Source organism: Diabrotica undecimpunctata, chromosome 1, assembly GCF_040954645.1.
Source record: "Diabrotica undecimpunctata isolate CICGRU chromosome 1, icDiaUnde3, whole genome shotgun sequence".
NCBI lineage: Eukaryota > Metazoa > Arthropoda > Insecta > Coleoptera > Chrysomelidae > Diabrotica > Diabrotica undecimpunctata.
In genome coordinates this window covers 49,206,982-49,234,206 of record NC_092803.1, presented here as the reverse complement: position 1 = coordinate 49,234,206, position 27,225 = coordinate 49,206,982, and the positions used below count along the sequence as shown (strand labels likewise).

The 27,225-nt window shown below is 33.4% G+C and overlaps 2 protein-coding genes across 3 annotated transcripts in view; one reads left to right on the top strand and one right to left on the bottom strand.

Annotated features, from left to right (window-relative positions):
* LOC140448963 (acetylcholine receptor subunit alpha-like) overlaps positions 1-27,225 on the top strand; it is a 1,000,791-nt gene that overhangs the window by 24,082 nt on the left and 949,484 nt on the right. The window lies entirely within an intron of this gene.
* Positions 13,784-25,442, bottom strand: LOC140438870 (uncharacterized). The gene is made up of 2 exons (XM_072528511.1): positions 25,328-25,442; positions 13,784-14,199 (listed from the first exon to the last, which is right to left on the bottom strand). Exons 1-2 carry the CDS (start codon positions 25,373-25,375, stop codon positions 13,855-13,857), a joined length of 393 nt encoding a protein of 130 aa, XP_072384612.1. The 5' UTR covers positions 25,376-25,442; the 3' UTR covers positions 13,784-13,854.

The window sequence follows — 27,225 nt, the reverse complement described above, 5'->3', positions numbered from 1 at the left end:
GAAGCATGGGCTGAAACGAGTGGCCTCAGGTTAATCCATGATCCTAAACTTCCACCATCTTTTCAGGGCAAAGTTTGGAAAAGAGGATATAACCCGAATATCTGTTTTTCAAGTAATATCGAGTAATACCTTGAAGACCGATTTACCACAGTAGTATATGGCCTCACACCAAAAACTCAGCATAGACCGATTAGTATAAATATCTTTCCAATTGTCAGACCACAAGCTATTCCATTCAGAAGAAGATTTAACTTCAAAAAGGCAAACTGGCAAAAGTATGCAGACATGCTAGATTCTGAGCTGCTAAAAATGTGCCTACAAAAGCTATCCCCAGAGGATATAGATAACAATATATTTCCGGGATGTGCAGCGAGTCCAAAGAACTAATAAGAATATACGAAACCCTCTACTCCAATGACCCTTTTAGCCAAGAAATGGTTGACTTCGTAGCAGTACGACTCCAACAGCTAAGTCAAGCCAGACAAGAAAAGTGTATTAAGACCCTAGAAAAAATGGACAATACACATAGTGTCAAAATAGCACGGAACCTTGTCAAAAAAATTAGCGGTGAGTGATCCAAAAGAACATAAACCACCTTACAAGGTTACAGCAAACCAAGTCGCTGCTCAACTCCTTATGAATGGAAGAACTACGAACCGATATAAGGACTCAAACACTAGAGGAAGATTGGATTCGGAGACAAACCACCTAGGTATTCCTGTTACACTAAAAGAACTCCACGACGGTATGAACAGGTTAAAAAACGGGAAAGCTGCAGGTGTGGATGATATATACAGTGAACAAATAAAGCATCTAGGCCAAGGAGCTAAAAACTGGATCTTGCAACTTTATAACACTTGCTGCAAAGCCTGCGAAATTCCAAAATCATGAGGGAATCTAAAGTAATAGCCTTGTTAAAACCAGGAAAGGACCTAGAAAATCCCAATAGCTACAGACCTATTTTGCTGTTGTGTCACTTTTTCAAACTATACGAGAGACTCATACTCGCCAGAATAGAAAAAAATGTCAAGCACCTCATCCCACAACAAGGAGGATTCAGACCCGGCAAATCTTGCACCGGTCAAGTCACGCAATAACAGAACACATTGAAGAGGGATTTGAAGAAAAACTTATAACAAGGGCTGCTTTCAAAGATTTGGCAGCAGTCTATGACACAGTAATGCACAAAACATTGCTCCGAAAATTATACAGGCTTCCCACAGAAAGTGTTTTAGCACCAATGCTCTTCAATATAAACACAAACGATCAACCTACGCCGACCAAAATCAAGCACTTCCTCTAGGCTGACGATCTTGCAATATGTACTCAAGGAAATATTTTTGAAGAAGTGAAGGAGAAACTCGAAATTCAAAACATGGAAATTATCATTTAAAGTTGATATAGCTGAAAAGTTATATACACAGATAAAGGGTTAAAACCAATAGCTGTTCCTAGCGAAAATAGTTCTGGCTTTTGTAAACTTAAGAAACTCCTTTTAACAAAAAAATTTCTTCATGCCATCTACGATTCTGCCATCCTCTTCATTGTAGTTACATGGATAAGAAATATTATTCTGTTTCGCATCCTGGAACACTACAACCATTAATTATTTACTTGTTATGGAAATTGTCATCTATCCGCAGTTTTACAGACGGAGGGGAAGGGGAGGCACATGTGGACAGAGGCACAAGTGGACAGTTGATTTTTTTACGTCTAGATTTCTTTTCGAGTGGTTCTAACTCACTCTCCTAGGTGGCAATGGTGATATAATTCTATGCCAAGAAATTCATTCAATGTCAGTTGCCATTTTGTGTCAGGTGGTTGTGTTACTTTTGCCGCGTAAAAGTAAATTAACAGTTTTTTAGAGATTGTAATATTATTTAGTGACATTCTGTGTTTCCTTGTAAAGTGCATCGTATTTTGAATATTGTAATATTTAATATCAGGTAAGTTTCTACAGTTTTGTTCTAGTCATAACCTAAAAACAGATATCCGGTACTTTTACCAATAAAATTTTAAACAGATCAATTAACATACCAATGCTTCTATGCGATATTAACCCTAAAATTATCAAAATTCTTCTCAGATTCCTACAGATCAACCATATAAAACTATAACCTTCATAATAACTTATCCAATATTAGCATTTAAACCATTTATAAGAAAACAGAAAACATAAATAAAATGTAGATATTATGTAGATGAAATGTCTATATTCACTGAAAATAGGGCATACGATATATTTTCACTCTCAGAATCACGACAGTGACCCAAGAATTAACAAAACAAGTGTACTGGCTGATTATTCAGTAGAATAAAATCCAAAAAGAAGAAGAAGAAGAAGAAGATCCGGTACTTTTGAAAAACTATGCATAGGTGGCAGATGTGGACACCATACAGGGGAACAAGTGAACAGTGTCCACTTGTACCCCATAGGTTCTTTCAAAACAAAACAACCTAAAATATCTTTTTTTTACCTTACAGTTCGAAATAATGGTGAGAACCTACATCAGAAAAACTGATAGAAGTAATATTTCTGAAAACGTAGTAGTTCAGGCCATTTGCGATATAAAAACTGGTGACGGATCAATCAGAAACGTAGCAGTGAGATATGGATTCAAGAAGTCCATGTTACATAAAAGATTAAAAACACTGAACCGAAAAAATATAAATGATACAGAAATATCCAAAATAAAAAGTTTTCTTCAAAATATACAACACAGCAGAATTTTTTAAATGAAGAAGAGGACAGTCTAGTAAATTATATTTATCAATCTTCGAAGTTACAGTATGGATTAACCTATTTTCAAATTCGAACATTCGCATATGAGTATGCTTCGAAGCTTGAAAAAGAATGTGTCAAAGTCATGGTCGGATAATCATTTTGCTGGAATTAAGTGGATGAAAGGTTTCATGAAGCGTCACAATAATTTATCTTTGCGAAAACCGAAGTCTACAAGTCTAGCCAGAAACATCAGTTTTAATAAAGTTACCGTAGACATGTTTTTTGATAACCTAGAGACTATTTACAAAACGTACAAATTTACTAGTGATCGAATCGTGAACGTAGATGAAAGCGGAGTTCCATTCTATATTAATTTGCTGACAGATAAAGGTTAGTTGTAAGTTCTGGAACACAAAGAGCATTTTGAACTAGAATATTAAAATTATTCTCAACAACATCAGTTGTTAAATCCAAATCACCCGAACACTTTACTTTGGCTATGTTCTTGTTAGCAACTATAATAACACATGTATCACTTACTCTTTTATTATTAATCCAGTCTTCATTTGGTGTTAAATGAACACTAGTTCCAGAGTCCACATACCACTCAGTTTTCTTAAAGCTTCCATTGAGAAACACCGCACTAAACGCATGTTTTTCGGATGTCTTCAATTTTGGACAGTTATTTTTATAATGGCCGATTTGTTTACAATGATAACATCTGATTTTTGACAGATCTCTATCTTTCTTGTCATTTACGCCGTCATCACTTCTTCTGTGATTGGTTCTATTTTCAAACCGTCTGTTGTGATTGGTTCTGGTTTTGTTACTACTACCACTTGCAAACGCACTACCAGTATTACCAACATCACTTTTCATTTCCAACAGTTTTATTTTAATTGAATCGGTATAAATCACAATTCCTGAATGTTCGATCGCCATTATCATTGGTGAAAAACGCTCAGGTAATCCCACCAAAAGTAGCGGCCTATCCACTCATCGTCAATTTTAAAACCAGTTCCACTTAATTTTTGTTCTTTTTCAACTATTTGGCCCATATAACTTGCCATTGAACGGCAATCTTCCAATCGCGTTGAAATTAGACTTTTCAATAGACTAATTTTTCTCACGTACGAAATTTCTTTCGCGGTTTTTGCTTGTTTTATATGTATATATAACGATGGATTAAGCAAAATAACTACTTCGGCTTTAGCTGTTTCTTGTTTGTCTACTTCGATTTCAGTTCCGTCTAAATACGTGGACAAACCTTCTACAACAAGATAATTTTGGCGCTGTAGACATGTAATTCACTGCCATTTTTAACCTTACCAATCACTAGTATACAAAGTTTATCTATTTACCAACGGAAAAATTAGTCTGGTCCACCATAATCTGTTAAAACTTTTAAATGAAACGAACCAGTAGAGTAAACAGTCAAGACTGACTTTAGTTTGTTCCAAAAGTAAATACAATTGACAGTTTACATTGTACCTACAAACCTTAACTTACCTAATGTAAATGACATAAAGCCCTAATATTTAAATTTTGTTTAGTTGATATCAATATTTCAACAGCATCTGTCCTAATTTATTTAACAATGATTTGTTCTAACATGGGAAATTAAAATAAAATGTCTTTGACATCATACGTCTAATTCTGACTGAAGTCAATAAGCCACGGATAAGAAGTAGTTTTATCTCGTACTATTTCACAACTTAATATGTCTTCCATCTTTTGCGTTATTTTGCTGGGTCTTATTATAAATAAATAAGATATTAACTTTGAAAAGTTTGTCTCTGTCAAAATGTTTTAAAAAAGATGGAAAATTAAAAAAATATGGTTAGTTTTGACCTATGATACTTAATACAAATATTATCTAGAATTTTACGCAAAACCTAAAAATGCAATAATATATAGAATGTTCTACACTCACCGGCACGATAAACGAAGCTCTTGCATTTTTAAAATAAAAACTTAAATTTTAATCCTCTTTAAACTTATACAGGATGTCCAGAAACTCCCCACACAAATGAAGACCAGATAATTTTAAGACAATTTAATCCAATTCACTTAGTCCGAAAATGCTTCCTAAGGGAGCTAGAGCTCTTTGAAGATGGCGGCTTCTATTTAGTTTTTGTTAAATACCCCCAGAACGTTTCTATTTAGAAAAACGAAAACTGGTATGATTATTTATCTTCCAGAGTTAAATCGATTTCATCAATTGAGAATTTCTAGTACCGATCATAGGCATCATTTTGGGTAGGTCAACGGTTATTTTAACGCATAACTTTTTGTCTTTTATCTTTTAAGCATTCTTGATACTAGATTATTATATTTTCAGGTATTCTATTTCTACAAGGTACTCCTACTCTAAGTCGATAGGATACACCGTTTTCTAGAAAAGTAGATTTGAAATTTTTTTTTGTCATAAAAGTTAAATTAATATTTTTTGAATTAGTTTGTCGTGATCTGTCAACAGAAGTATAACTTACGTTTTTCATTGTCAAATTGGGATCAGTTCGCGAAGGTTACCTTTTAGTGTGTGGCGTTCAAATATAACAATTTCAATTTAACAAAAATTGTTTCTACTAATGAGGAATACGCTAATATGTTTTAGTTTATGGCGAAATAAGTTGTAACGCTCGATTAACACTAATAGATATCTTAAAAAATTCTCCAATCATGATTTTACACACTCAACATTTACAGCTCTTCATCAACGATTAAGAGAGACAAGTTTAGTGGTCTCAACAAATAATGAAACAGCGACATGATGATGTTATTTTAATGGAAGTTAAGGAAAATCCAGAAATAAGCGTTCGAAGACTATCTGGCACGAATTTCACAATTTCAAAATCTTTCTAAGGAAGTAACTTACACAACGAAAATTTATATCCTTCTGTTTGTGCGGAATTCGCTAGATGGTTACAAAATCAGAAAAATCAAAATGAAGATTTTTTTCAGATAAATTTTGTTTTGCAACAAAGCTATATTCACAAAAAATGGAATTTCTAATGTGCATAATGCATCATATTATTCGTACATTTGTGAAAATCCCGACGTTGTTCAAGAATTTAAACTTCTTGATAGGAGTAGGTAACGATTATCTACTTGAGCCTGTGGAATTACCTACCCGTTTAAATGGTGCTGATTACTTACATTTCCTGCAAAAGTTTTACCTGATTTGTTAGATGATGTGCCTTTAAATATTTGGCAAAACTTATGGTTTCTACATGACGGCTGTCCGGCCGACTGAAATGTACGAGATTTTCTTAACTACGAAGACCATTGGATTGGAAGACGCTGTCGTTGCTTGGCCAGCAAGGTCGCCGTATTTAAATCGTTGCCATTATTGTGTTTATTCCGTTTCGATACGAAATTTGGAATACGAAATTCTGGCTAAGGATACAAGATGCTTGCAACGAATTTAGAAATCATGTTGTTTTTTTTATTATTATAGCAGCGTGTGTGACTTGGCCCTGTCTATAATTTTCCTCCATTCTTTCTGGTCCTTACAGCGCTCCTTCCAATTGTAGATTCTCAGCTTCTTTATGTCTCCTAAGACTTGATCTCTCCATCTTGTTTTGGGTCTCCCCTTTGGTATCTTTGTTGTTGGTCTCCATCCAGTTATTCGCTTTAGCGTAGAGTCTGGTATAGCTCTTTCTGTGTGTCCCAGCCACCTGAGCCTTTGCGTCTTCACGAACTTGATTATGTCTTCACCCTCGATGACTTCTTTAATTTCTTCATTGGTTAATTTTCTAAATTCGCCTACACCGGTCTCATTGTTCGTCGAATTATCTTTCTCTCTAAGATTTACAATCTCATTTCATCTTTTTGTGTTAGGCACATCGTCTCTGCACCATAGGTGATCACTGGCCTGATTGCAGCCTTGTAAATTTTTAATTTGGTTTTCTTACTAATGTGATTTTCTTTCAGGAATTTTTGGTAGTTCCAGTAGGTTTTATTACCCAGTAGGATGCGTTCATTTATTTCATCCGTTCTATTATTTCTGTCATTCACCATCACTCCCAGGTATTTGAAACGGTGTACTCTTTCAAATGTATATGCACCAAGCTTAATTTCTTTCTCTATGTTCATATTCTCTCTTGAACACTTAAGGTATTTCGTTTTGCTTTGGTTTATTACTAGCCCTCTCTTCTTTGCTTCTTTATCTAGTATTAATATTATGTTCTGCATGGTTTTTAAATCTCTAGTAACCAGTGCAATATCGTCTGCATACGCTATCAGTTGGGCTGAAGATTCGATAATCGTTCCCATAATTTTGGCTGCTCTTACTGCCCCCTCTATGGCAATGTTATATATTGTTGTTGACAGGGAGTCTCCCTGTCTGACACCTACCTCCATTTGTACTTGATCTGACGGGCCTTCCCTTGTTAAGATTCGTGCCTTGGATTCCTTCATCGTCATTTTCGTGAGACTTATTAGTTTTTCTTAGATGCCTCATTGATTCATATCCTTAATTAGCTCCTCCCTTATTACACTGTCAAAAGCTTGCTTGTAGTCAATAAACAGTATATGTAGATCTATTCCGTGCTCGTAACTGTTTTCGACGATTTGCGTTACAATGTGTCTTGCATCTATTGTTGACTTACCTTCTCTGAATCCATGTTGGTATTCACCTATTTTTGTTCTAGTTTCTTTTTCTATTCTTTGTCTGATCAAATTAGTTAATATTTTGTACATTGTATTTAATAACGTGATTCCCCTGTAGTTAGTGCATTTCGTCTTGTCGCCTTTTTTAGGGATTGGTGTTATCAGACCACAATTCCAGTCGGTCGGCATGCGTTCTTTTTCCCATATTCGTTCTATTAGGTTGTGGATTCTGTGGGCTAGTTCCTCTCCCCCTTTCTTGAAGAACTTATTTATAATGTCGTCTGGTCTTGCTGCTTTCCTTGTCTTTAATCTGTTTATGGTTTCCAATACTTCGCTGGATGAGGGAGGCTCTGATTGTTCTCCATTCCTATTTTCTGTTTGTTCTTCATTTTTTGCGTTTTCAGCATCGTGTTTCTTTTTAAACAGTTCTCTATAGTGTGTTTCCCATTCCATTTTTCCAATATTTGCCGGTATCTCTTTTTTTCTCTGTGATTTTATGTATTTGTATAGTCTTGCATTGTCATTACTATTGGCTTCGAGTTCCTGCAGTAATTCTTCGATCCATTTCTTCTTTTTTGTTTTGCAGCATTTGTCTGATCCTTTCTTCTTCTCTTTATAGTGTAGGAGATCTTCTTGTTTCCCTGTGGCCACCCACCTGTGTCTTGCTTTGTCTTTGTCTTTACTAGCTTGCTCGCATTCTTCATCGTACCAATCCTTTTTTTTATTGTCTTCCATTAGTCCTATTTAGAATTTAGAAATAACTTTGGAAATTTTGCAAACATTCGGCGTTCTCTAAGCAAAAAGGCAAATTTAAGCATAGAGATTAGTGGTCATTGATATTTACTATATAACTATCTACCTTTGATACTTGTTCTTTTGTGTTAGTTTCCTTTAGGTAGATATTAATTTAAGTTTCATGACGAAAAAACGAAAAATTTTCAAATTGATTTTTCTAGAAAACGGTGTATTCTACTTAGAGTAAGAGTATCTCTTAGTACTAGAATACCTGAAAATTTAACACTCTAGTATCACGAATCATCATCACCATCAGCACATAGTCGTTCACTGCTGAACATAGGCCTCCTCGAAAAACCTCCATTCAGACCTATCTTGCGCTGCTGCAATCCAGTTGGTACAAATCCTCTTTATGTCGTCAGTCCATCTTGTGGGTGGTCTTCCCGGGTTTCGTCTATCCGCTTTCGGTCTCCAATCCAAGATTTTGTTGGTCCACCTATTATCGTTCATTCTAGCGACGTGTCCTACCCACCTCCATTTATTTTTGGCTATATGTTTTATAATGTCTTCTACACCACTTTTTCTACGGATTTCTTCGTTTCTTACCCTATCTCGCAACGTTATGCCTAACAATGATCTTTCCATTCTACGTTGCGTCACTTCTAGTTTTCGTGTAGACGTCCTTGTTAGGATAAGTGTCTCTGCGCCATATGTAAGGAGAGGCAGGACACACTGATTAAAGGCTCTTCTTTTTAAGCTGGTAGGTATATCACCTTTAAAAATATCACGGAGTCTTCCATATACTACCCATCCCAGTGTTATTCTTAGCAGCTCAGCAGTTTGATTATCTCTGCTAATTTTTACCGTATGTCCAAGGTATATGTAGCTATCAACAATTTCAATTTCGACGTCTTCTACCCTTAAAGGATGGCTCGGAACTAAATTAGTCATCATTTTTGTCTTTTGGTAGTTAATATTTAGACCTACTTTACGTGCTGCATCGCTGAGTTCATTCAACATATCACTGGCAGCCTTTAGGTCATCTGAAATCAGAACAATATCATCTGCGAATCGTAGATGACTAAGCATCTCACCATCAATATTTATTCCTTTACTTTCCCATTCCAGTGACTTCAAAGCATGTTCAAGTACAGTAATGAACAACTTAGGCGACATAGTATCTCCCTGTCGAATACCTCTCCTGATATGTATCTTATTGGTAGGACCGTGCAGATTTATAGTTGTTGTAGCATTTCTGTATATATTTCTATAATATTGGTGTACCTATGATCAATTCGACACTCTTCCAATGCCTTTAGAAGTGCGGTTAGTTCGATAGTATCAAACGCCTTATGGAAGTCTATAAATGTTAGAACTAGAGGTCTATTGTATTCAATTGATTTTTCAATCAAGACTATTATGCACTGTAGGTGGTCATTTGTACCGTAGTTGGGGCAAAAACCAGCCCGTTCTCTTGGCTGATATAGCTCAAATTTTGCTTCCAATCGATTGGTTATTATTCTGGTGTACAGCTTGTATAAATGGTTGAGTATAGAAATGGTATAGAAATAGGCCTGTAATTCTTTAGGTTCATGTTGTCACCCTTTTTATGCAGAAGAATTGTAATGGAGTTATTTTAAGCTATAGGAATTTTTTGACTATACAAGCAGATATTAAAGAGGACTCGTATTTTTTTCAGAAGAGAAGTTCCGCCAAGGTTTATAGCTTCTGTAACTATTCCATCATCTCCTAGCGCCTTGTTGTTTTTCATTTTTTTGAGTGCATATTATATCTCATCTTGAGTAATTTCTGGAATGTCCTCAGATCCCTGGTTTTAAACCTTTTGTCTACCGTCTTCATTTACGTTATTGTTAATTTGGTTTGTGTATAATATAGTGTAGAATTCTTCGACTATTTCAAGTTTCTGTCTGTCTGTTGTTACTTCACCCTCTTTATTCCTAAGCTGGAAAATTTCTTTTCAACTTGTCGCCATTTTTCGTCTCATTACCTTCATGCTCCTGGTTTGCTCTATAGTCTGTACGATTTTTTCATGTTTAAATTTCCTAATATCTCTTCTCACAGCTTTCGATATGTCTTTATTGAGTGCCCGAATGGTTTGTGGGTCAATGACCCTTTCACTTTGTAACTGTCTTCTTTCTGTTATTTTGAGTTGTGTTTCTAAAGCGATCTTTTGATCTCGTTAAGTCTTTGGGTAATAAACAATAATAAATTAAGTATCATGAATACTTAAAAAAAAAAAAAATCCACAAGGAAAATAATTCCTGCAGCTGGCTGTATACCACGTATAACAAAAGAGGTTAGTCTTTGTATGTGGGTATATTTTATTTTATAAAAACCCTTAAAAGGGCAACATTAAAAGCACGAACGTTTTCGGAACAACTGTTCCATCATCAGGTTAAAATACCTAAAATAAGTATAAACCATTTAATTACAGCAAACGTGGTTTAAAATTTTGACAAAGGTTAAAAAAACAAAATGGTTATACTTACAGGTTACCATGCCTGAGCCACCAAAATATTTGGGTAAAAACCCTTTAAAATGTAATGTATTACCAAAGATTGTACATGATGTTAATAATATTATATGATGTTTAATATTTTAATTAAATTTTACTTCAGGTAACATACACCCATGCTTAAGTGAGTTCCAGTGTCCGGAGAGTAAACCTCTTCAAACGGACTTCAGCTGGTAACTGATTGATAAGAAGATACCCATGAACGGTGTCAAAAACAAAATGTCAATGTACCATGAAACAATATCAGTTAAACATAGTATTACTACAGCCAAAAGAATAAAAAAATTTTGATGATGTTAAAATGATAACAGCAATCCAGGTGTTGGGATTTAAAATTTTTTCTATAATTATTTAATATTGGATATAAAATATGTAAATTACTGGTGTTGTTGAAGGTCATGTTTAAGAGAATGACGTATGCATTAGGCAGCTTATGTTACTCTTTATCGTATGGAGTGTGGTCTAAAAAGTGTAATTTGTGACGAATTAGCTTAAATATATGGAAATGTCCTTTTATGTTGCTTAGATCTAGGACAAGGAAAAAATAAATAGTATATATTTGTAGCTAATGTAAGACTTCGTATTTAAATGAGATTGTTTAATACTGCTCGTATCGTAAAAAATTTAATATAAGTGAGTCCAATAGATTGAGAAAAGGGATTAAAAATCTTCCGGCTGAAGGAATTAAAGTTATAATATATGTGATTAAATTTAAGAAATTGAAAAGGCTGAGATCCTCAGAGACTTGGCAGGAATAAAAGTAAATGAAATGACTAAAGAATAAAGGAGAGTGGGTTAAAGGAAAATAAATGAGTTAATCAACAAAATTAGAGATGAAAGAGGTCCTTCATGCTTAAAGCATCTAGCACCCTGAACAAAATATATTTTGATTATATTAAATTCGGTACATAAAAGTCTGAAATTTTATTTGTGAGTATGATGTACTAAGTTGTTGACTAAGAGAGGGGGGAGCAAGGGTTGATTAAGGGTTTTGGCAAAGTGGGAGAAAGTGAATTCTGATGAATTGCTGGATTGTGTTTAAATGGTTACTGAGTTTAGAACTAATGAGTGGATGGTAGATATATGAATTGACAGAGAAATAGGAAAAGAAAAAAGAATGGACAGGAATATGATGTAAACGTGAAGATTGTAATAATGAAATAGTGAGGTATAATAGATGTGATGTTAACAATAGGGGGCTGAAGAAATTCTTTTGGAGGGAGTGTTGTGACAGTAGTGTAGAGAGAATGGTTGTTTTAAAAGCAACAATTGTTGAGAAGGATTAGGTGTTGACGTTTATAGAGGAAGGTCAGATAAAGAAGATGGGAATACTTAAAAGGTAAAGACTAAAAAGTTATGCGTTAAAATAACCGTTGACCTACCCAAAACAGACGCCTTTGATCGGTACTAGAAATTCGCAATTAATGAAATCCATTCAACTCTGGAGGATAAATAATGGTACCAGTTTTCGTTTTTCCAAATAGAAGCGTTCTGGAGGTATTTAACAAAAACTAATTAACGATAATTATCTAAGGAATCTCTGGTCTTCGTTTGTCAGGAGAGTTTCTGGGCACTCTGTATTATTATAATAACATAAACATAAACGAAACAAACTATTTTTAGTATACGTACTAACGTAAATCAACGAACAATTAGACAAAGGGTTGGAAAAGCAAATACTTTTGTATGTACGTTATTGTAATAATAAAAGTTTAAACAGAATTACAATTTAAAATTTTTATTTTAACAATGCAAGTGCTCCGTTTTTCGTGCCGGTGAGTGGATTTAAAATAACAAAGTTGCTACATAACCGGTATAACTGAAAAAGGTATGCCTACTAAAATATTTTCTTTAACCCTTAACTGAAGAGACCCTATTTTAATACACAGAGAGACATGCCGTCTGACAGACTACAATGTAGGAGAGGGGATACGAACTAAACTTACAAACTTTTTTAATATATTTAATAGAACTTTAAAAGTTGTTTGTATTTGCAATTGAACACAGTAAAGAAACTCAAAATATTGTCAGAGAATAAAAAAATAACTATGACTTTCTAACAGCTAGTCATTTACAGTTTGTGACAGTTACATTTTTTAATTTTCATTACAGTGAAAAAATAAATATACATCAAGTAAGTTTTTTATATGAAAAGCACTAACAGATACTGAATTACGTAAAAATTAACTCGCGTAATTATTTTGATGTTGAAAAAAATGTCCAGCAACTGTAAAAGTTACATACAATTGGTACAAATTGGTTTCGTACACTGAAGACTCACAGGTTTTCTTCATCGGCCACAAAGATATTTTGTCATACGGTTCTTCTTGAAGAACCGTGAAGAATACTCGCTATACTAGCACGAATTAGCCGCGGTACATGAAAATTACCCATTTTTCGCTTCATATGACCTACTAATTGTTTTGCTAATATTTTAGCAAAAGCAGATTTTTCTTGAATTTTAGAATTGTTTTTGTAACTTTGGTACAGTATGTATGCATTTATGCTATCAGATGCTATTTATATGCTATCAGATTCTAAATAAACATCATCTTGTACTTGATCAACATCACTAGCGTCACTGTCTAATTCGTCAAACTACTTCAAAGCTGTATCTTCAAAATCAGCATTGGTAAAACGGATTTTTTTTGATAGACCGGCCATGATTGTAACAAATACGCGACGTTTTCAATGAAACAAAATGTAACCTGAACCGAGACGTGCCGTCTAACAGACTAACTAAAACTGATTTTCGGTTTCGGTTATAATTTTTCCAAATATGCGTACTTCTTTACCTAAGTCTGGTCACTAATAGTCAACGAATAATATAAAGAATAGATGAAGTGATGTGCCGATGAGCGGAGTTATTTGTACAGGGTGTTCAAAATTCTTTATGCTGTAGTCTGTCAGACGGCAAGTCTCCAGTTAAGGGTTAAGTTCGTCATAATTTGTAATCTCCATAAAACAATTTTCATAAATATCGCCTAAGTAGTTTCCGATAAATAGATAGTGTAAGTTCGTCGTGAAATACCCTATATATAGTACTAATATTCTGATAATAAGAAATTTTTGACTATGAATCTGCAATCAATAAAATTCAGTGACTTTAACAACAAGCAAAAACAAGTCTGGCTAGTTGACTCTACCATAGCCGTTTTTCAGGAAAAAAAAAATTATTTAAAGGAAATGAATATATTTTACATCATAATACTTAATATCTGTAACAAATTATTTTTTAGATAAATCAATCACGACCCATTACTTGTAAGATGGATTGGAAGCATTTATCAAAATTAATAGCTTTAACTTCAGCATTTTCTCCTTGAGGTTTGCTACATCCTTGAAACTCTTTCTGACGACCCTTGTCATCAGTAATAGCTTCAACGTGTTTCTTGTACCCATCAGCAACAATGTCTCCATTCTGATCCATGATTCCCAATTTACGATGAACACAAAGAACTTGCTTGCCGGTTTCAGGAGTTATAACTCCATTTTTAACGTTCGTAAGTTCGTTTACAGTTGAACCTAATTCTTTTTGGCATTCTCTGATCTTCTCGTGTACTCTATCCCGTTCAGGACCGGATGCAGTCTGTTGAAAAAGAAAATGGTATATTAAAGCTAGAATAAAATAAGGCATACAAAAAAATTAACAAATAAGTAACTTTTTTATAGTAGAAATTTGAATAATAACAAATTAGGGAGTAAATATCTAAATATTAAGAAGTAACTTCTATCTGGTCCATGTTCTAGACGGACTGATCTTTCAAGAAAGCTTTTCTTGATTTGAGTATTCGTGCTGTTACTTATGATATGAATATAGTCTTTATTTTGTTTTTTTTCACATCTCCAACTATTATTGTTCTGTTATGAGTTGAAGAGATAACAACGATAGTTTATAGCTAAGTAGATATATGTTCTAGACATTCACTGATGATTCTTACACATACTCGTTGATAGCTACATCTACATGTTTGTTTGTGCTGATGCTTCTTATATTAGTGCAGAAAATTCTGCAGCCGACGCACAGATTGCAAGCGCCGTACTCTAAGGGTTTTTATCTCATTTCGGCAAACGTTTCTATAAAGCAACAATAGCTGAGCCATTTGTATGGATGAATGTCCTAGTATTTTTTGGTAGGAATCAATCTTTTTTTATAAAAATGTTATAATGTAGGTATCAATGTAGGCAAAAGATCAGTAGGAAAACGCCAGAACTCGTGGCTGAAAGACCTGAGAAGATGGTTCAACCGCTCATCCGCAGAGATCTTGTCGGACCTTATTGTTATGAAAATTTTGGTTGTCAGAAAAATGCGAAGGAAAAGGAGATCTGAAAATGAGTTTATTTAACAGCCCTATAGGATAGGAGTTCTCTTGTAATACAGATCTCAGCTTTTTTAGTCCCTTGTCTCCGAACTCGATGTGTGATAAGTTGACAACCCTAGTTTTCAGGGCCAAAACCAAATTTGTTTTCATCTTAGATGGATTTTGAGAATGAAAGTTTATAAAAAGGTTACTAAAACAAGGTTTACGATACCACTCTGTCCTTAGCATGCCATCATTGCCACGATGGATTAGCATGTCTAAAAAAGGAATCATATTATCAGCCTCTCCCTCAACCGTAAACTTTAGGTGTTCACATTGGGCGTTAAAGGTGTTTAAAACATATTGACATTGACACACAACACATCAGTGATACCATTTAAAATAACTTATGGTTGCCTACCCTACATTCCAGTTCTGACACCGAAGCTAATGAACATCTTCAAAAATGTTCGTGGTTTAAAAATTACAACCAAAAATGTGAAAACGGTATCGAAGTTATACACAAAAACAAAAGATCCTTTTACAATATAGGAGTCATCGAATGTTGTTTATTCTATACCGTGTACCAATTGTAACAAAATATACATAGGAGAATCATCTCGTAATTTTCACAGTACGGTGATCTCACATCGTAGCGATATAAAAACCAAAAACATAAATGCATGTGCATTGATAGAACATGCATTAACGTTAAAATATGAATTTAATTTCGAGGATACCTGTATTTTGACAAAGGAAAAGAACCATTCAAAACTTGTTTTCTTGGAAATGTGTTCCATAAAATCTAGTACATCTTGCATCAATAAAAAGTCAGACATAGATAAACTGAGCAACATTTATTGTTACTTACTGAAAATAAAATTAATATCTACCTGTACCTATATAAATTACACTTATATGCATAACATGTTGCATACCATTAAGACAGGTTTAAAAATTAAAATCACCTAAGATGGACCTCTAGTATTTTTTAAAAAGAAATATAATATTAAGTACACCTAATTACTTTTTAATCATAGGGTTTTTACTTTCTGTTCTCTATATGTCAGAGTTAAAACACACCAGTAAAAGATGCCATAAACTAAGTTTTACTATCTTCTTCTTCTTAAAGTGCCTATCCGTTCCGGATGTTGGCGATCATCACGGCTATCTTTACTTTGTTTTTATCTGTACTAAATTTTACTATCTGTACCTACATTTTAAAAATTTTAGAATGTATTTTGTCCATTATTTTATATTTTACATGTGTGTTATTAATGTTGAGTGTCAATGCTTTTACAAATAATCTCAACGACTAGTAAGTTGCACTGAAGAATTGTGATATTTTATATTTACATATTTTTCTTATTACAGTGTCTTGAAAAAGGAATAAAATCATTCCGAAAGCTAGAAAAAAAGTCAAAAGAGTGTTTCATTAACATCCCGGCCAATTTTCTGACTGCAACCCTAATAAACTGTGTTGTTTGTTTATATCGACAGTCACTAATATCCAGTAGTTCTTGTATATATATATATATATATATATATATATATATATATATATATATATATATACATAAACTAAAGTTTTATTTTGAGGTTGCAGTCATTAATAGGACAGGATAAGTAAAACTCTTTGTTCTTTTGTCTAGCTTTCGCAAAATTTATTCGCTTTTTCAGGATAGGAAACTATCCCGAAGCACAAAAACTTACAACATGAGGTTAATCCATTAAATTTTGAAATTCACAAAACATTAAACTTAACTTATTTAAAGTATTATATTATGTAATTACAATATTTTAATTTTATTTAATTTTGTAGGGCTCATGATTGATATTAATTATTATTTTGTTGTTTAATTTTTGTCAGAAAGAGAATCGTTTCTGTTTATTATATTTTTCGTTGTTGATAACTAGTTTTCGATTGTTATTATGGTTGCGTACAAAGTGGCGCCAAGTATGAATATTTAAATTGTTTTGAATTTAGTCAGGAAATTTAATATTAGGGAATTATAGTATTAGTTTTCGTAAGACAGAATGTAATTAGAGATATTGCTTAGTTTATCAATATCAGTTTTTTTATTAACGCATTGATATTTATTTATGCATAGGTGCCATTTAGAATTCTTAGAAATGGTATGCATAAATAAATATCAATGCGTCATTAAAAAAACTGATATTGATAAACTACGCAATATCTATAATTAATCTATATATTGAATCTATAATCAGTCTATAATTAAAACTAGTTATCAACAACAAAAAATATAATAAACAGAAACAAGTGTCTTTCTGACATAAATCAAACATCAAAATAATAATTAAATCAATCATGGATCCTACAAAATTAAATAAAATTAAAATATTGTAATTCCATATATATATATATTGTTATGTTTCTTCTTTCCCAACCAAAGAAAAATAAATAAAAAGATCCATCGGAATAAAATTTTAAGATATCATTATAAACAAAAATGTATATAGTAATTTAAGATAAGATTTAGTGTAGATAAGAATAGAAATTTGTTTGGCAAACGACCTTTTTCCGTTTCAAACAAAATTATCAAAAAAACCTTTGTTTAGAATTAGAAGACATTTTACCTGTCTTAGTTAATCTTTTCATTGTTTGTATAATCGAGTATTAAATGACCATATTTTAATCTTTTGAAATATGTATAAATTGTGTATTGACAAAACCAATTTTAAAGTAAGCTATTTAGTTTTTCTCTGAAACCGAAATTAGGCTTTTTCAAAATCATGGTAAACACAATTTGAGCTTTTGATTGGACGGTCGTTTTTAAATGGGAATTTGTGAGCCGATCAGGAGACCGGAGGAGTTAGTTATATTTTGGTCATCGAAAGGAAACAGTCGTTTGTCTCAAGATAGGGCGTGGTTCCTGAGTTTGGATACCGGCGTAACGAAAAGAAGCGAATAGTTTGCAGAAGGAGATAACAAGTAGATTAAAAGAGGTCCTTGTATCTACCGTAGGCATTTTATAAAGTATATGTGAAAGTATTCTTACGGCATCAAGTTGACAAAAGGAGGTCCTGGTGTCATAAATAAGTAGCTGAGTTTGGAGAAGTGAATCAGGTGTTTTTTGTGTAGTCTGCAGGAGGTTTGCAGAGACGTTAAGAAGGAGCCGAGGTGCCAAAGAGGAGAGATCACATCGTTGAGGAGACTGGACTTTTCTGGGTATGTTCCAACATACAACTCAAGAAGAAAATAAGCTGTAAGTGTTTGTACAATTGAATTTTATATCTGTGAAGGATCGGTTTGACATCATGGTCATAAGCATTCAAATTTAAGAAGTGAGGTTTTGTTAGGCTAATCAAAAGTTTAAAGTTTTGTTGTTTCTTGTTTCAAGTAAAGAAAATTTTAAGTAAAATTGGTTTTCACGTAATATAAATGTATGTAGCTTTATAATCTTATTATTATAAAAATTTGATTTATTTTCTTGTATGCTGATTGATAAGATAACGACAGAATTTAATAATTGTTTTATTCGTTCATATAAAATAAAGAAACGTAAATCTTTGTAATATAATATATTTGTATTCTTATTCTTTCTTCTCTATCCCGATAAAAGACAACTAGAAAATCTTTTGAATCCATCGAACACAGGTAATATAAGGATTATTTTACTTTTGATAACAAATAAGTTATATTTCTTTTTTATTGGCTCAATAAACTAAGATTAAAGTCAAAATAAACAATCATAATAATATATATATATATATATATATATATATATATATATATATATATATATATATATATATATATATATATATATATTAAATAAGTTAAGTTTAATGTTTTGTGCATTTCAAAATTTAATGGATCCTATTTGTAAGTTTTTGTGCTAGTTTTATACAATGTTTTTTAATTCTAATTTCATTGTATTTACTGATACCATATTTTAGCATATCCTGAAGAAGCAAATAAATTTTTACGAAATTTATTGTCGACCCATTCCGCCACCACAAAACATAACCCATCTCCTGCCCTTGCGTCGCAAGAAAAAGCAAGAATGGACAGAGACAATGTTTAATTAAGAACATTAAGTTTCTTGTCTTGCTCACAATGTTAGGAATTAAGCAGCCCAATGTTGTGTCAAATTTTTTTAAACTTTCAAAAGGGTGTAAGTCGCATCAATTATACAGATAGATAGACCATGTATTTACCTTGTTTAGGCTTCTGCCTCTTCAAGGGAGGGTGCTCCATTTTTTTTGTGGAGCTAGAGGGGTGTGGTAAACGTCACTGTGACATGCGTATGGTGAATTTTAGTTAGTTTTAGAGTGCTAGAAAGTTGGAGATCAGAAGGTGGCGTATGGTGATGAGGAGCGCACAAGATGAATTGTTAGTAAGCCAGACAAGCCAAGGGCAGGTACTTCAAGGTGTTACCATCCATACTAGAAACGGCTCTTAATTAGCGTTTTTAGCTTGCAGTTGTTAGCTGCGATATTTTAAGTGATTGATTCTAATATATCAAAATACTCGGAAAGGAAGTTCGTTTCCAGTGTTATGAAGAAGTTTTACTGGAGGAAATGGAACTGTTCTTTTAAGAACCCTGTTGAGTATTTGCCCTCGGCGACGGCAAGGAGTTTTAAGTCTTTGTTTGGCTCGGTTGTGTGAGCCAGCTAAAATGCGAAGGACATAACTGCTGCTGAGGGTTAGGATTCTTTTCTTAATTGATGTTGTGTTAGCTACTCAGTGAATGAGTGCTGACGGGTAGTCTCTGTTATCCTTGTTATCCAAGTTATACTTGCCCACTGTCGTTGGCGAACGTTTTTTTGCGTCTTTATATGGTGAAAATAAAGATAATTCTCTAACAGCATGAGATACAAACGATTTGCCAAGACACCAAAATTATATTTAACTTCTGCCAACATAAGATGCAGCTCGTTTCCACAGTGTTAACGTTTCTCACCAGAAAATACTGCGATCCTGGAAAAAAACATGAAAAAATTTGGACACCCATCAAAACTGCAGCACGAAAGTAGGTGTGGTTGCCGACAAGTATGCCTCAAATGCTCTGCAGTATGTCTCAATTGTTCTTATAAATCTGCAGTGACATCATGAAAATATTAAAATTAATCGAAAAATTCGAACAACTCGAAGATGAATTACCCACAATGATGCCAATTCTAATTTCCGTTCTTTCGCCAACATTCACCTTCGAAACTCAATTAGATCCTGAACCGCAGCCTGGACCAACAAAGAAAATGAATACAAAATGATGAAACAAAAAAATAGCTGGAAAACAACTTTTTAAATATGTAATAATCATGTCTAATATTACTTTGCCTTCAAATTGTCAGCTAATTAGGCCGAATAGGGATACAACTTAAAAAAACGCGCATCCAGACTCTACCTCGTATGTGGTCAATAAAAAGGTCGATAATAAACTAATAATACCATAGGGGTGTTAAATAATAAATTATATGAATAAAAAATATATAATAAAAAACTAAGCACAATGGTTCGTTTTTTATCGTATTCTTATTCAAGTATTCAAGAACCCAGTTAACTTCGGAGTGCTGTAAAAGCCAGAGGAATTAATAGAATTAAACACATTTATAGTGAAAATTGTTCATTGAAAACCCTCTATAATATTGCTCTGACGTCTTATTATTGTAAAATGACCAGAAAAAAGTTATAAAGCCCAAAAGAAAATTTGTTCAAAAATTCTTTTATTGCCTTTTTTATTTTCCATTTTACGTTAAAAAGTAATATTAGTACAGACAATTTAATTTGCTAAAAACAATGTCTTCTTCTTCTTCTTCTTTTTATATAGACATGACTCTGTTTGTTACTCAATGTGCCTTCAGTAAGTTGTCGTTCCATCGTCTTCGTGGTCTTCTTACTGATCGTCTTCGTATTGGGGAACCGTGTCTTGCCGTCTTTACTGCTCTATTTGTTGTCATTCTGCTTATGATAGTTCCATTCTACTCTTCTATTTCTTACTCAGTTCTTGATGTTCTCCACCTTGCATCTACGTCGTATATCTGTACTTCTAGCTCTGTTCCATAGTGTCTTACCATCAATTTTTTTAAGTGTTTTCATCTCTGCTGTTTCTAACATCCTTTTTGTCCTCTTTGTTAGGTCTTGTTTCTGCCGCGTGTGTCATTATTGGTCTGATGACCGTTTTGTAAAGTCTGCCTTTCGTTTCTTTCCCGATATTTTTATTTCTCCATATTGTTTCATTTAAGCAGCCTGCCGCTCTGTTTGCTCTATTTACTTGATCTTCCACTTCGGTTTCGAGCTTTCCGTAGCTAGATAATGTGATGCCTAGATATTTAAACTCCATCGCTTGTTCTATTATCTGACCTTTCAGCTCCAATTTACATCTTAGTAAATTTGCTGTTGTAACCATGCATTTTGTCTTTGTTAGGGAAATTAACATGTTAAATTTTCTGGCGGTTATATTAAATTGATGCGGCATACGTTGTAAATCATCTTCACTTTGAGTGAGTAGTATTGCGTCGTCTGCATAGCAGATTATTTTAAGTTGTTTTTCTCCCATTTGGTATCCTTTTTTAGTTCTTACTTTTTTTATTATTTCGTCCATAATCAGGGTGAACAATAGAGAATTCTGGGAATCTCCCTGTCTTATCCCATTGGCAGCTTCAATAGGGTCGGTTAGTTCTTCTTCTACTTTTACTTTTATTGTGTTATTTTGGTAGATATTTTCCATCGTTTTGATTATTCCTAGAGGTATCTCTCTTGCATAGAGTAAGTGGATAACGTCTTTTAATTTGACCCGGTCAAATGCCTTTGTAAGGTCCACGAAACAGATATGCCGGTTTGTTGTATTCTAATGCTTTTTCTTGCATTTGCCTCATTATAAATATAGCGTCGGTGCATGATCTTCCCGACCTAAAACCTTGCTGTTCTTCTGCTAGTGTTATAATTTTATTTAATTTATTTATCACTTAGGTTGTTAATTTTAGTGTTGTGTTTAATAAATCAATTCTTCTGTAATTTTTCGAGTCCAATTTGTCTCATCTGTTTTGAGAAACTCTGCCAGTGTTCCTTTTTTATTTGTCTAACTAAATTATTCGTTTCATTTCTGATTCGTTTATAGTGGTTTTATGCCTCTTGGGTTTGTTGTGTTCTGTATTGTAAAAAGGCTTTCTTCTTTTCTTTATATTTTGTCTTCACTTCCTCTCTAAACCATGGTGTTTTCTTTTTTGATATATTAGTGTTTGTTACTTTCCTCTCTCCAAGTGATTATGTTGCTGCGTTAATTAGGTTAATTCTGGGTTTTTTCCATTTTTCATCGATGTTATCGTTTTCTAATATTTTATTCTCAGCGATCTTCTCTGATATTCTTTTCCTGTATAAGTATTCCGTGGATTCCGTATTTAGTCCTTTGACTTTGATTTTTGTTTGTGTTCGCACCGCTCTCTTCGGTAAGAAGTATTTCAGGATGATTCTTATTTTACATAATACTAGGTAGGACAAATAATGTCTTTAAAATTTTTAACGGCAGTCATTAAAGATAAAATCGAGGAAAAAGCGAACATGACAGATGAACAACAAGGCTTCCGGAAGAACCGCAGAACAATAGACGCAATTTTTATTATCAGACAAATAATAGAGAAGTCTATTGAATATGGAAGACCAGCATACATGTGCTTTATAGATTTAAAAAGTGCTTTTGACAGGGTGAAGCGAAATGACATCTTAAATTTATTACAAGCTGGACAATCAGATGAATAGACCATCAGATAATAAGGACAATTAGTGAAATTAACAAGAACAACAAGACCAGAGTTATATTGTCAACAGGGGAAACAGAATGCATAGAAATAAAAGGAGGAATCCGCCAAGGAGACTCGCTCAGCCCATTGTTATTCAATATGGTGATGAATCAAATAATTAACGAAGTAAGAAAACGACACGGATATCACATGGGAGCGCATAAAATCACGATACTATGCTACGCCTATGATGCAGTACTAATTGTTGATAATGAAGATAACCTACAAAAGCAGCTGCACACCTTCAATATCACAGCAAACAAACTTAATATGAGAATATCAGTAGAAAAAACTAAATGTATCAGTAAAGAGCCGCGTAGATGCAAACTAGAAATAGACGGCAAAATTGTAGAACAAGTAATGAAATTCAATTACCTAGGAGTAGACATCACTAGTGACAGGGACATAATCATTAAAAGCGGTAAGAGTAAGTGATTGCCTCCGAGAAACCATATGGAGAAACAAATATCTGACCACAGAAAGCAAAATGAAAGTATACAAGATAACAGTGACACCAATCCTAACATATGCAGCGGAGACAAGGACCGATACAAGAAAGACGAAACAACAAATCAACAATATCGAAATGAAAGTATTAAGGTCAATAGCGGGCATATCATTAAAAGACAGACAAACCAACAGAAGTATACGCGAACAATGCAAAATTTAAAATATTAACAGGTGGATAAAAACAAGAAAAAAAAAAAAATAGAACGAACATGTAAACCGAATGGGACCAGATAGATTAGCGAACATTTGTAAAAACAACAAGCCGTATAGCAGAAGACCCGTTGGAAGGCCGCGAAAAAGGTGGAAAGATAATGTACAGTCAACAACGACTGAAACAGAAGAAGAGGCAGACAAACAGGAGTAATCCTAGTCGCGCGAAGAAGAAGAAGAAGAAGAAAATTTATTACAACGTGCTGTACGAGATACAGCACAAAAATCCTTTGCACCCCTTATTCCTAGATGGCGATTATTCAAGAACCCAGTCAATTTCGGAGCGTGGTAAAATCCAGAGAAAATAATGAAATTAAACAAATTTGTGAAAATTACCGAAAAAGAAAATTTGTTCAAAATTTCTTAGATATTTTTGTTTATTTTTTTAACTTTTTTATTTTCAATTTTACGATAAAAATTTATAAAAATAAAGTTGCAATAAATTTATTTTATTACAAATAATGTTTACCAAAATTTTCTGTGGGATTGATAGTTTATGAGATACAGCGCGAAAACCGTTTGCCTCCCTTTTTCTAACATGTCGACCGGGGGACAAGGGTGGCGACCCCACAAACTTAAACTTAAGCTTATACTAACCAACCCCACACATAAAAAAAATAAAATTGCGTCCTCTCAAAATTTCAATGCAAAGTTTCAATTGACTAAATGGTCCAAAAAACATCAAATCTCAGTACTATACATAGAAAGGGAAACTATAACAAATGTAAAAATTACCGAGGAATAGCTAGAATAGGTCCTATGAGAAGAATATATAAAAATATTTTGAATAATCGAATCGAGAAAGAATATTTAGAATCTAAAGAAGAAGAAGAAGGAGCAGGATTTCGATACCACATTTTATGGTTACGCCAAATAATAAAAAAAAAGTGTGTAGAAGAAGGTGTGACAATCAATGGAAAGTATGAATTTTAATATAGAGTTACACAAATAACAACAGCGTTTGTAATATCAAAGGAATTGAAGTAAGAATGTTACCTGTTCTCCACTGTATTTAACATATACCTCGAAAGTGTTTTAAAAAGATAAAATCAAAAATGTTTTTGGTATATACGTTCAACTTTGCGATAAAGTAATAGTGGCTTAAGATAATGATAATTTAAACTATCTGGCCCGAAAATTAATTGAAGTGTATGATATATTCGGTCTAGAAGTCAATAAAAAGAAAACCAAATATTTATGCATTGGAGAACAATAAAAATATCTTATATTAGAAGAATAACTACGATAAAACACTGCTATGACTACAAATGTCTTGGTATCAATATTTCGTACGATGAAACATTAGACAAAGCTATAAGAGAAAGAAATATGGCAAGAAGAGAAGCTATACAATAACAGCAATTTTATAAAACCAGCCCATCACCAAAGAAAATAAAGATATAAAAGACTATAGTGAAAAGCATTACGATATACAGCTGTGAGGTATGGCCACTGTAAGAAAGTATATTGGTAACGCTGAGAGTAACGAATATTTGGTTTTAGAGAAGAGCGGCAGGAAGATCTAAAAGAGGAAGGATTAATAACGAACGCATTAAAGAAATAATGGCAATCAAACAGACAAGCACAGATGACTTATTAACAAAACAGTTATCTGGTTCGGACATATACAGAGAATGGATGAACACCGAATACTAAAGGAAATACTAAAATGGTAACTAGAACGTAAGAGAAAACGAAGTAGACCGAGAACAAGTTGGCTAGAAGGAACAGACAAAGAAGTGAGATAAAGAAACATAAAGAAGGACATATGGAACGACCGGACGAATTGTGGCGATTGAAAGTTGGAAAACAACGGAGAACGTTATAAATTGACAGGTAGTAGTAGTAAATTGCATAAAATTCAAAAATGGTGACAAAAATAACTACTATAACACAAAATATTTTAGCACAATATAAAACAATTCTTACCGCTGTTAAGCAGACCATAGCGATAATTAAACAATACACTAGTTTCATCTTGGCGATTTGATCTTGATTTGAAGCGAAGACAGTGATTTATTTTGTTTCACAGTTCCATTTTATACCTAGATATTGTTGAAACAATAAGTATCAGGACCGTACGCAGGCCTTTGTGAGAGATTCCAAGTGCATTCAACATTTTCTTTAAATAAAGTATTTCCAATACAATGGGTTATCAAATTACAACTTATTTCAGGAGTACACTATAAGTAGGTAATAATACATATTAGATACGAGGGATAGATCACTTTTTCATTATGCCCGAGTAAAAGATTTTATTTTCTTCATGATCATTACTTAGGAAAAACGCCGAGAGACCGAGTAAGTAGTGACGAGATCAGAACAATATATAATTAATATATAGGGTATAAAGAAGTGAACAGTAAACACAAAAAAATAATAGAACAATCCTATCAATACAATGATGGACACAAGAATTGTTAAAATAGCAAGGGACAATTCACTATGAAGTATCTGCAGACCGCGCAAGAAATGGACTGACAATCTTCTGTAGAGGCAACAATTCGTCAATAAATAAGCAAAACTGCTTATAACAAAGAAGAAAAAAAAGCAGATAAATAATTATGAATCAAAAACAAGTGAATCCGGACAAAATAAGTTGTTGATTAAAACATTTATATTACGTTACAATGTTATTTATATTTATAGGCTCTCTTTGGGTATTAGCTTCTCTTAAAACCTCTTCATTTGTAATATGGTATATCCATGGAGTTTTAACACATTTAGCGCCACGTGCTCACCAGTGGGCAGTTTTAATTTTCCTTCACGTAAGCATTTGATGAGCTTGCTTCAGGCACCGAACACTTGTTCGGTGCTTCAGGTCACCGTGGCCATCCGTGAGAACGGTGGGAACGGTTTATATTAGTTGGACGTATGGTGACGTATTCAATGCCTCCAGGAAACAATAAAATTTTATGTGAACCAGGCAGAATGCATATATCGGTTTTGATTTTTGGCAGTACAAAAAACTGCGTTAACTTTAACGAAAGTACAAGCTGAACATAGCCGCAAATGTCAACCATGGAAAAAATATTTCGGTTTGGCAGTGTTGGCATGTTTTTATAATGTATATTGTTGTATGCTTGAAATATAAAGAGAGAAAGCTTTAGAAAAGTAGATTTTGAATATATTATGTTATGAAATCTGCAATTTTTAATTTATATAGAACAAAAACGAGAGAATATTTATTTTTTTGGAGATCAATTGGGTTAATTTTTAGAATTTTTTTTGGCAATTGACCTTTGATAGATTAGCGGATAGATTTGGCAATCGTCAAACCACCAGTTGCCAGATTGCAACAGATGTTTGCAATTATTCTCGAAAGAGACAAATATTTACTCGTTATTGTTTTATATAAATTAAAATTTGCAGAATTCATAACATAAATATAATCACTACTTTTTAAAAGGTTTCTTCCTTTATATTTGAAGCATACAATATATGCATTATAAAAACATTCCGACACTACCAAACCGAAAAATTTTGTTCCATGGTTGAAAATTTGCGGCTATATTCAGCTCAGTGGCGGATCCGGAAATTATTGTCAGGGGGGGTCATGGATCTTGAGGGTGATTTTGATACAGGATTTAGTTTTTTGCACCTTTCAGTGGCTGATCCCCAGAAATTTTTTTTCAGGGGGGGGCATGGGTTTTGAGGGTGATTTTGATATAGGATTTAGATTTTTGCGCCTTTACGATTGATATGATTTGTGCCTCATGTAAGGGAACCATTTTCTCAATAATTATTTTAAGAGATATATTAAACGAATGAGAAGTTATTAAAACCCAAATACACTACGGATGCAAAGAAGGCTACAGCATTAAGGG